Source organism: Priapulus caudatus, unplaced genomic scaffold, assembly GCF_000485595.1.
Source record: "Priapulus caudatus unplaced genomic scaffold, Priapulus_caudatus-5.0.1 Scaffold386, whole genome shotgun sequence".
NCBI classification, from domain to species: Eukaryota; Metazoa; Priapulida; class Priapulimorpha; order Priapulimorphida; family Priapulidae; genus Priapulus; species Priapulus caudatus.
The window spans coordinates 214,846-226,661 of NW_014577447.1; the positions used below are offsets into that span (position 1 = coordinate 214,846).

General features: G+C 45.3%; 1 protein-coding gene across 1 annotated transcript in view; it reads left to right on the forward strand.

The window, feature by feature from the left end:
• Positions 1-11,816, forward strand: part of LOC106809808 (hydrocephalus-inducing protein homolog) — a 59,725-nt gene that overhangs the window by 8,710 nt on the left and 39,199 nt on the right. Inside the window, 14 exon segments of the mRNA XM_014813016.1 lie at positions 31-732; positions 1,687-1,842; positions 2,128-2,337; positions 3,020-3,250; positions 3,443-3,595; positions 3,803-3,927; positions 4,291-4,567; positions 4,940-5,134; positions 7,055-7,129; positions 9,564-9,770; positions 9,772-9,789; positions 9,791-10,082; positions 10,594-10,850; positions 11,283-11,466. Coding sequence (XP_014668502.1) covers positions 31-732; positions 1,687-1,842; positions 2,128-2,337; positions 3,020-3,250; positions 3,443-3,595; positions 3,803-3,927; positions 4,291-4,567; positions 4,940-5,134; positions 7,055-7,129; positions 9,564-9,770; positions 9,772-9,789; positions 9,791-10,082; positions 10,594-10,850; positions 11,283-11,466 — 3,082 coding nt within the window.

Below are 11,816 nucleotides of genomic sequence, written 5' to 3' on the forward strand. Positions count from 1 at the left end.
GCGATGGCGCCGACGCGGCTGATGCTCGAGCCGGGCGAGAGCGCCGACGTCGAACTCGTCGCACTCAGCCGGCGCCCCCTGGCGGCTGCCGAGCGCCTGCTTTGCCACGCGATCATCGGGCGCTGCAGCGGCAAGGAGCGCGTGATGGCCGTCGACGTGCGCGCCGAGTTCGTCAGCCCCCTGGTGGCGTTCTCGACGAAGCAGCTGCTCTTCAGCGTGCGGCTGCCCGCTGGCGGCGCCCTCTGCGTACAGACGCGCGAGCTCGTCCTCGAGAACGTCTCGTCGCTGTTGCTGTCGCCGCGGTTACGCGCCGACCACCCGTTCGGCCTTGTTGCTGCCGACGACGAGACGACGCACGAGATGACGCTCGCGCTCGAGCCGGGGGCGTCGCGCGCCGTCGCCGTGCGCTTCGACCCGTCGTACCGGGACGACCGGCACAGCAGGGTCGCCGAGAGTTCGCTGACCGTCACGTACGCGCAGCATCCGCACGTCGACAGCGTGGCGCTGCGCGGCGAGGTCGGCTTCCCAAACCTGCGCTTCGAGCGGCGCGCCGTCGACTTCGGCTGCGTGCTGAACGGCACGGAGACGACGCGGCGCGTTACGGTGACCAACACGAGCCCCGTGCCGGTGAGCTACGCATGGTCGTTCCACGTCGACCCGCACGACCCGGGCATCACGCGCGCGCGAGCCGGCACGCCCCCCGTCACGCGGTGCTCCTCGCCTCCACAGATTGTGATCGACCTGGCCGATAGCGAAGAGGATGAGGAAGGAGAGGAGGACAAGGGGGAAGAGAATGAAGAAGAGGAGGAGAAGGCGAGGGAAGCAACTGGCGATTTTGAGCAGGGGACATCTGTTTCCAATGTTGCTAATGCTGGAGCAGCTAAACCTACAGTAATGCATCAGCTAATGTCATTTTACTACATGCTTAAAGGGAGAGTTTACTCTAGGTTATAGGGTTATTTTCAGCTAATTTAGGTTATAATTATGCTACATAAGAAGTTTCATGGTTCAATCACCATTAGAAATATTGTTTAAAAATGTTTTAAAACTAACAACTACAGTTTGATTACAACGACGGTGGCGCCACTCAAAGCGCACGATCTGATAAGTTGCGCAAAACCATTTTTCAGCCAAGGGCTACAGACCGAGGGTGTTTCTTATTTATTCATTTAAAAGCAAAAGGATTGTAATATCTTATAAACGACATATAGTTTTAGTTGTAATATGGATAAATTTGCCCTAAAATGAATATCGTTCGGTTAAATAGCATTTAGGTATAAATATAATTGCACTTTTTGTGATTAGCCCTCGGTCTGTAACGTGCAAAATAAATTGTCAAATACGCAACTTTTTCGGAGTGGCAGCACGGTCGCGGGTGTCATGGCGCCGTTCAAATTTCGTAGCGTTGATGTGTAATTTATTATAACAATTAAATTAGGTATCTGGTAACAAATACGTGTGGATATAGACGATTTGTTATACAGTAAGTACAGTTGTATGCAGTAAAATCCTAGAGGCTACTGTCCCTTTAATGTCATCCTACTAGCACAGACCTAAAACTAGTATATGTCATTAGTATTTCCTTTCACGCTAACCTTTCGTTGTGTAGTGGCACGTACGTTTCGTTCCTCATAGTATAACTAGTGTGTTAGTGAATACTCAGTTCTAACCTATTCCCATTCACAGAAACGTGCAAGAGTGGCATTTGACGATGTGCCTGAGAGGATCCCCAGCACAAGGATGAGTTCAGTGTGTCGGTGGGGAGGCAGCATGGGGGCCAGCCCTACCATGCAGCTGTGGGAGAACGTTGTTTGTGATAACAGCGCGCTGACCATTCCAGAGGTTTGTATGAATACGTTTCCGACACACGTTTGCTTGCAGCGCAGCCGCCGTATACACGATTGCGAAAAACTAGTTTAAAAGTGCTACAGAAACAAAACACCAATACCTCCAAGAAAAAAGATCCTCCCTCACCCCCACAAACTACCTAAACCTCTTCCCTTTCCCAAAGCCCACTAACTCATTGTTTAACCGACTTTCAAGCCCTTTCTACCGCGTAGCCCTTTGACTAAATCACGGGTCGTCGTGTAACGGGAATATTCCCCCTCTCCCCGCTGCTTCGAGCAGGTGTTCGACATCCTGCCGCTGCGGGGGAGCCTGCAGCCGGGCGAGAGCGACGTAGTCACGCTCAGCTTCTTCGGACACGAGGACGTGGTCGCTACGGCACTGGCTGCGTGCGAGGTCGACGGCGGGCCGACATACGAGCTGCAGCTGAGCGGCGCCGCCTCGGACATGTGCTATGAACTCACCGGACAGGACATCGATTTTGGAAAGCAGGCAAGAACCGTGGGCGAAGGTGGGGGGGGGGGTCGAATGGCGGTCGCTCCTTCTTTTCTTTTTTCTCCGAAGAACGCTGTTGTGATTTGGGAATGCCTGTTTTTGAATTATCACTTGTGAGTATGTAGGGAATTCAGAAAGCAGGTAAGAATGGGGGTTTCGAATGGCAATCGCTCTTCATTTTGCTTCTCTCTGAAGTATTCTGTTATGTTTTGGGAATAGTTGTTTTCGAATTATCACTTGTGAGTATGTACTGACTTTGGAAAGTAGCTAAGAATGGTTTCGGAATTCCTCTCAGTTTTAAGGATATCATTGGACATGTGGGAGTAGTAATTACGATTATGGAAAGGAGGTGTGAACCTTGTTTCCATTGGGGAATACTCTTTGTATTTTATCATTTCTTTATAGTAGGTTATGACTTTAGAAAGCGGAGAGCATGAGTGGAGAATTTCGGACAAGAAATCTGTAATGGGTTATAGTTACTTCTCGAGAGTAGAAAAAGATGGGTCAGGTGCTCATTAATGCACCTATGTATAAACAAATTGTGTGAAAGAAAACTCGTGCCAAAGTGGTTTGTCTGTTAGGTTGAGAGATTGTCTGGAGTCCAGATGCTTGAGAAGTGAGTGCTCTCTCACAGTCTCTGGTACAGTCACAGTACACACTAACTGGTGCTTTCTCATAGATGTTCGATCAGTGGTCATCTGCAGAGGTGACCTTGAGAAACATTGGTCAGGTCGGTTTCAACTTCTCCGTCCAAGATCCAGAGAATGAGGAACGGAGGGATGATGTAAGGAGCAAGATGGGCATATCTGTCATTGTACCGAACAGTGGTTTCTTAGCGGCAGACGACAGTTGCGTGTTTACGGTGAATTTCCTGCCGGGTGTGCCAGACTCCTTCTGCAAATCTGTAAAGGTATGAACTCGAATGCAGAGATAAAATATGGCGAAAATCGTCACAATTGATTCCACTTGAAGGAGCTTCACGTGAATCTCTACTGTAAATATATTCTAATTTCTTTCAATCAATGCTGCATAACATTGTATGTTGATGTGCGAGTATTTCTATATAATGGACGGGTGTATATGTCGTATATGATTTATGCAGATTCAGGTGGGCCATTTCGAACCAGAGATCGTGACTATCAGATGTGAAGGAGTGTTCCAACGGCTGACATTGGATCTCCCTCGACAGAAAACTGAGCCATACCAGATGGTTGCGGAGAAAGTAAACCATCCATTAAATACGCCACCTAGTGAGGTAAGACACATCGTTAGAATTACACAATGTAAAGATCTGCAAATTAATGTATTTCTTAGCAAATAAAGAATGAATAATGGTGAGTTTTTAACCACCGTGCATTGATCAGATTTTAAAATTCATTTTGGAAGCTTGTACAGCCTATTAGTCATGGATCATTGCACTGAAGATAGTTTAGAGATGGTATTGAGTGAGTATGTTTTGCAGCTGGAAGCAGTAGAGCAATCTGAGGTGGAGCATCTACTTGTGCGAGAGCATGCACTTATGCAAGCATTACAGACCAAACCTAAACCTGAGGATGTTCTACACACAAATAACCAGCAGTGCCAAAGGTAATCTTCTTTCTTTGTTTTATCTAAACTCTATTCATCTGCTGCATTTAAATGTGTATAATTGTGAATCGGTATGTTATTATCAATGCAACATTTTAGATGTAGAAGATTTATAAGTACATTTTTTGGAAACTAAATGTAAGTGAAATGAAAATCAAGACTTATGAAGCTCTTGTAAATTTTAACGTTCTAAAACCTTTTGAGGCCGGTCGTCAGAATGGGGCCAGTTACGATCGAGAATGAAAAGTTGTGCCATATCTCCTCATAACATATAAGCAAAATTCTGTCAATAGTCTAAGAGAAAAAGTTAATGTTAAGACGAATTCTATTTCTGACAACTGGTCCCTGGTGATTACATTTCAGCTCAGTGCTGAAAGTTAAGCTTCCCGGGTATAACATGGACCTAGGTTACATCGTCAAGGGCAGAGTGCACACTGGAGGGATTCGTGCAACCAATACAGGGAGTTTTCCTGTGTCCTTCCATGCAGGCCGGATGGAACGAGGCAGACAGGAATTGAGGGTGAATCCACGAAGGGTTAAAGCCCTACCAGTAGGAGAGACAGTCGACCTAGAGATCACTCTAGACACTTCGGTAGACAGTGTGGAACTTGGCCAGTACACGGCTGATATTCCCATCCAAGTATGTTTTACATAAGAAGTGTTAATATGCATTATTTCTATCTACGCGCGAGCTTATGTACACGTATAATATGCACAATGTCTCATGCACGTCATGTCATTTTATGCCATATCATGCCACATCATTATTGCTATTAATCATTTAATGAGTGTGTAGTAATGAATTTGTTATTAATGCATAAGCAGGTAGATTTTAGCTCTTTGTCAATATAACAATACGATAGAGATGTAAAATGTTACAGTAATCTTTAGCCGACGAGCATCACCCATCTTGCTGAGCAATCGTTATTCAAGAGAACCTTTTATTCCACGACCATACCTATACAAATTGCATAGATGCATTCACCCTTATGTTACCTTTACTCACCTGTAGATACCTGGAGGCGCATCACTACAGGTGCATCTGTCGGCAGTCGTCACCGAGCCGCGTCTGCTCGTCTCCGCCACCAACGTGCGCTTTGATTCGGTCAAGGTCGGCGAGCGGCGCGTCGTCACACTGCAGCTGCACAATGACAACATGGTCGCCTGTTCGTGGTCGGCGGTGCTCGGTGGCTCCAGCAGAAGGAGCGTGAGTAACGAGCTATAACCGCCGGGTCTTCGTTCGTGCTAGTTTACGTTGTTTTGAGTTTGCTGACTGTTGTGTTTAATATATGTAACATATTTCTAATGATTTTTAATATTTAAAAAAAAAGATTATTAAATTATTATTATTTATTTATTATGTATTTTTTATTTTGTTTGTATAATGATCTGCTTGGCAGTTGCGCACCGGTAAGTTTGCGAAGTATTAGGGTGTTAGGTTGTAGCATACATCTCACGTTGAACCATTTAGAGAAAGTTAACATTAAATATTAATTAGTAATAATTAAATGAATTATAAGCTGATCATCATCAATGATTTAATTATTTGCTGTAACTGTTGTGATGGAAACTGTCTAAATGTTCTATTCATGGACATATTACTAGATTAAGAATGGAATCCTGATATGGTCAGAGTCTTGTGATAACATGTTGAGGAATGTTTATTATAATTCGATGTGATGATGAAGCTGCTAATGGTGATAAATTACCAGAGATACTATTCACAGATAGACAAGCACATGCCTATGCACATTAAGAAGAAGATTCGAGCAAAGATGCCAGCGCCTTTGATGTTTGAATTCACACCATCCGCCGGCTGCCTTGAGCCTGGTCAACGTTTAAACGTGCAAGTCTGGTTTACACCCCTCGAGAGGTGAGCTCAATTAAATCTTGTGTGTGTGTGATACCTACTAAAAGATAAAGAATGGGTCTATTGATGACGACGAACAATTACTAATACTACTGCTGCTGCTGCTGCTACTACTACTACTTATAACTAGAAAGGGCACTATATGTATCCCGCGTGATCTAGTATGAATGAAATATCTCTGTAAGGACGTAGAAGGTAGGTAAAGTTAAATAAGTCACAAAGACAAAGGTTTGTTACACAAACTCATCTGATTGAGATGTGCAAGTATGTTAAAATTGGTTGCCTTAGGGTTTTGCTACGCGACACACCTTCTCCCCAAGATGTGTAAGTATATGAAGTTTGCTCGCGCTAGGTCAATTAGGGGCCGAGTTATAGAGCGGAGGGAAATATGATGAAGGTCAATGTCAAATAAAGGTTGCAGTGACCTAGTTTTGGTACGCGACACACCTTCTCCCCAAGATGTGTAAGTATACCAAGTTTGGTCGCGCTAGGTCAATTAGGGGCCAAGTTAGAGTGGAAGGGAAATATGATCAAGGTCAAGGTCAAGGTAAAATAAAGCTGCAGTGATGTGGTTTTGGTACGCGACACACATTCTCCCCAAGATGTGTAAGTATACCAAGTTTGGTAGCGCTAGGTAATTAGGGGGCCGAATTATAGGGCGGAAGGAAATATGATCAAAGTCAAGGTAAAGGTAAAATAAAGGTCGTAGTGACCTGGTTTTGGTACGCACCATACTTCTCCCCAAGATGTGTAAGTATACCAAATTTGGCAGCGCTAGGTCAATTGGGCCGAATTATAGAGCGGAAGGGAAATATGATCAAGGTCAAGGTAGGTCAAATAAAGGTCGTAGTGACCTGGTTTTGGTATGCTGCGCACCTTCTCCCAAGATGTGTAAGTAGACTATGTTTGGTCACGCTAGGTCAATTAGGGGTCGAGTTATAGAGCAGGAGGGAAAGTGTCTGCGGCGCGCGGCGGCTGACAGACATGAAACCATAGTATCTCCGCCGAATTCATCGCAGGGGATACAATAATAATATATATATTAACCGAACATTCAAAATGTCATGAACCACTTCGCTTCTACAGAAATGCTAACAGAGCAGGTGACCTTGGTGCTAGATGACGTCTACTGCTAGTGAGTACCCTAGACTCAGGCTGTCAGGGCAGGGTCTGGAGCCACAGCTGGAATTCTCACCATCGCGTGCTGGAGTTTGCACCCATCTGCCCAACGCGGCCGGCATTGAGCAGAGGTGAAAGTCAGCAATCCTTCGTGACTTCCCCATCGAGTTCTACTGTCTGGAAATGGATCGTCAGTACCTGGAGGATGAACAGGTGCGTGGTATTCAATACAGTGTGGTAGAGGCAGGTGAATATTAGACGTTGTTTGGACAGTGCTTACACGTTCCTTACAAGGTTCTGTACACATTCTTTGAACAGTTTTACACATTCCTTACGAGGTTGGATACGTTGTTGTACAGTTGTACGGTTGGACATGCTTGTTAGTTCCATACGAGGTTCGTTACATATGTTCTTTGGACAGTGGTAGGCAAATGTGCAGCAGCAGTGATGTCTGAATACGTAGTAATACATGTGTAGTGCCATAATACATAAGGTTTGATGGTTTGTGAGCTTCTATGTTCGTGTAAGTGGAGTGGTATGCATGAATTATAGGTGCACATAGATTACACGACAACCTGCATATTCCCTTTAATCAATCACCTTAGAAAACATCAGGGAAATCTCTAGTGATAACGAATTATGTCCTACGTTATGAAGCATTTTCGAAGATGCGAATAGTCATTTGTCATAAAGAAGCCCGGCGGCAAGCACGACTGGAGTGTGGTTCCATGGTGTACATACATGAGAATGTTTCGCGGATCGCGGATTTCCGCTTTTTAAATTTTTTTCCCAAGCATAATGAGAAATTGCTTAATTCGGGTAGATCCGTTGTGAACGAAGTGGGGTGGGGTGGGGCGGGGGTGGGGGTGGGGGGGGTTGAGGTTAGTCCAATAGATTGACAACTCTAAATCCATTCTCCGGTACTCTCAGAATGCACCAGTTTAGCTTTAAAATTGTAAAATTTTCCACGAGAGTGGGCACATTATGTTCACTATGTGGGATACTAATATCAATTTGGAATACCTAGTAAGATACCTAGCTAATACTAGAAGCTAGTAATCTACTTGGATACAATTAAGATACTTAAGATATGAAAATTCAAATTTTGGGTCCTATAACTGGAGGAAATTTTATCAAATTAAATGGGGTTTTATATGCCCAGGAAAACTCAGGATTGCTCTCCTGCGTTCATTTTTAGCTCATCTGACGAAGTCAGATGCAGCTTGTAGAATTGCATGATTGTCCGTGCGTCCGTCCCTCCATCCGTGCGTCAACAGTTGGGAACAAATCTTAACCGCTCGACGTACGGTCACGATATTTGCGACGTCGGGGGGGGGGGATCGTCAAAAGGAGTCAGGATAACAAATGTGGTGGTCAAGGGTCAATTAAAGGTCAAGATGTGTAAACGGAGGGGGAATATTTCCCTCTTAACTTAATGTATAGGAGGAGATACGGAATTGCGGCACAAATCTGAACGGCTCGACCTATGCTCTTAATATTTGGTGTATAGTGTGATGGGCAGGAAACCCATCACCAGAGCGAAATTGGAGGTCACAGGTCAAAGGGCAGGGGGAAAGGTGAGATATCCGACATTTTCTGAGGACATGGTCTAATGGACACAGTGAAAAACTTTTTGCTTTCAGCGCTGACCTACCATTTTTATCACTTTATTGAAACGAGCATGAAATGTGCTTTCCACTGACGTGCGAATAGTAAGTGTCTGATCACCTTTTGACCATCAAGAGGAGGGCTAAACATGGATTCCTGAACTGCCTCAATGATGTCACAGTGTTCTCATATTCATGGCACATCCATAATCTAGAAAGCCAATAAGCCTGGGTAGCCGAACGCCTACAGCACAGGCGTAATGGCTCAAAGGTCGTTGGATCGAATCCCATCAGATTTTTTAGTATTTACCTGTTTTCTGTATTTTTCTATCTTTATCCATTTAACTATTTTTTTTCCAATTAACGGAAATATTTACATGATTTATTTACAACAATTTTTAACAACAAATAATTTTTACAACAATTTTTTTTTTTTTAAATAGGGTTAGGGTTAGGGTTAAGGTCACAATGCACCATAAAACAGGAGTTTCAGGCACGCGATTTGTATCAACCAATGGGATTTGGGAGGTATGCAGAATGCAGAAGGTTGCTGAAATGATGTGTACGCAACTGCGTATCTGCATATCTGCGCCTAACAAAGGTGTCACTACGCACGACTTGAATCTGACAAATTTTTGAATCACACACTTTTCCACTTTTTTGGTCATTCACTGCTCTCATGTATAGGTGTATCTTCCAGGGCCTCAGCAAAGATAACTGAAGCCATGTTAGCAGTGAGCAACTAGTTTTAACTCGTTATAGTGTTATCAGGTTTTTCTAATGACACAAGGTTAGTGATTCCCAGCGCAATATATGGTAGTAAAGGCATTAGGCTAGCCGATCCAGTCCTGCAATTCCCCTATATTAAGAGATGAATGTCAAGAGGTGACCATATATCACTCTGTATATATGTATATAGAGATGTCATATATATATCCGTATATATGACTATATCAAGAGATGAACCGTATGCACGGATTGCTGGGTTTTTCTCATCCGCGCACGAGCGTTCTAACGCGCGATTCCATCGTCGGCTGCAGATGCTGCGCATGATGCCGGAGTATTCCGAATCGCCGCACCTCCTGCTTCCTCCGTGGGAGCCCGGCGGCAAGTTCCCGCCGGAGATCGTCGAGTACTGCGCCGCCAAACGCCACTGCCTCGCCGCCGACGACCCCGACGACCCCGACGCGATCCCCTGCGAGCCGACGCCGGCGGGTGCGCTGTCGCCGGCGGAGCTCGCCGTCGCCGCGACACGTCGGCGTCGACAGCGTCGGCGGAGGCACAGGCGAGCGCGCGACGTCGCGGCGTCGCTGTTATCGTTCACGGCGCGCCGACGTCGGGCAAGACGGCGTGCGCGGCAGCGCTGGCCGCGCGGTACAGCGCGGCGGTGGTCAGCGTCGACGTGACGGTGATGGAGGCGGTCGCGGCGCGGGCAACGGCGGCGGGACGCGCGGCGTGGGAGGCATGCGCCGCCGCGAGCCACGTGAAGAAGGAGCACGAGAGGGAACTCGAGAAGATGGTCATCGAGGGATTCGGCGGCAAGGTGGTGCCCGGCTCGGGTGAGTCGGGAGTCGCGTTCACTTGTCGAGATCGTCGGAAGCTTTTTCTACTACGCGATAAATCCTTATAAGTTCTTCCTTATAAGTTTAATGTCTTTAACTTAAAGTAATTATGCTCTTGCATTTATTTCACAAAACCGTTATCTTCTTTGCGATGAATTATTTCAATTTTGAGTCTTAAAAACTTAATACTGAATTGTACGGTATATGGTGTTTAATTGAGGATTTCTCTTGAAGTGAGAAGTTTTTAATATCTAAATTAAATTTTCAATGACAAGACTCTTGAAATCCTTCACTCAGAGGAAATCCTTCACTCATGTGGCTTTTAATGACGAATCACATCACCTTGCATTATTACGTACACAGCAAACAAGTACTGTTAAAATGCACCGCATATTTAGTACATATATTTACTCTATATACTATATACTGTAGTCCCCGTGTGCTGACTTGCTTTTGGTGGCTACCTGTAAACGACAGTCAGATGTATCAGTCCGTCTCGTGATTGCAGGTGTATCCACGCCGAGCTCGCGCAAGGCGAGTAACCTGAGTGCGAGCCAGGTGCAGAAGAAGGTCTACAAGGATTCGAAGGAGGCGGCGGGCGGTGGAAAGAACCAGTCGGCCATCGACGAGAACGCCATCGCCATCGACAACATGGTGGCGCCATCGTCGCAGCCGCTGCCGATACTCGACGAGTTCGGAAACGCACTGTACAGCTGCGCGCTGCCCGAGAGCGTGCTCGCTGACATACTAGCTGATAGGCTGCAGGTTCGTGCATACTATCTTCATGCTAGCTTTATGATACGTGCAGCGAGCAATGTCGATAGGCACGAGCCATGGACATTACAGTGTCATTGGAATATCATGAACAATGATATCGTGTCACGAGAACATTATGTAACCATGTATTACTGTTACAAGTCACTTGTGATGATGGCAATGATGATGAGGATGAAAATAATATTAAAAAACAAACAAACAAAAACAAAAAAAGCTGCTCAAGTTAAGCTCAAACACATTCTCATATCCATTAGGGTATACTTATCATCAAAAAACATCCTTAATACAGCGCATTCAAACAAAAGTATCGCTGCTTTTATTGAGTCCCTAATAGCTACCTACTGATGGGCATCTGACGTAACAGCAAGCCTGTGCCGATCTTGTCGCATCTAAGCTTGGTCGCTGTGTTATTCCCCACAGCAACCCGACTGCTACAGAGGGGTCGTGTTTGACAGCCTGCAGACGCTGTTTTCGAGTCACCCTTCGAGCACCGTCACCGCTGTGCTGAAGGCCATCAACAACCGTAAACACATCCACTTCCTCACGCTGCACTTCGACGAGAACAAGCTCAAGCAGAAGCAGCAGCTCGAATGGGAGCAGAAAGGTACGCGAATTCACCAGCGCACAAGTACATGTACGTCGTTCATCCTCTACGCGTGCCACGACGAAAATGTAGTGAACAAAAACTTCGTTGTTGCTTACATATCATGATAAATATAAATTCATGCATTAACACCATATATATATATATCAGGAGCGTATAATGACAAAGGAGTAAGACAGCGATTTGGTACTGATTTCACTACATTTTTTGTCGTACGAGTTCGATTTGAATAAAAATACAAATGTATACAAACATGAGCTTCTTTTGTTCACTGGTCCTTATTCTATCTTCCGGTAGTATTACAAACCACGTAGCTTCCTTCGTTTTGACATAATTCGTACTTTTCTAAG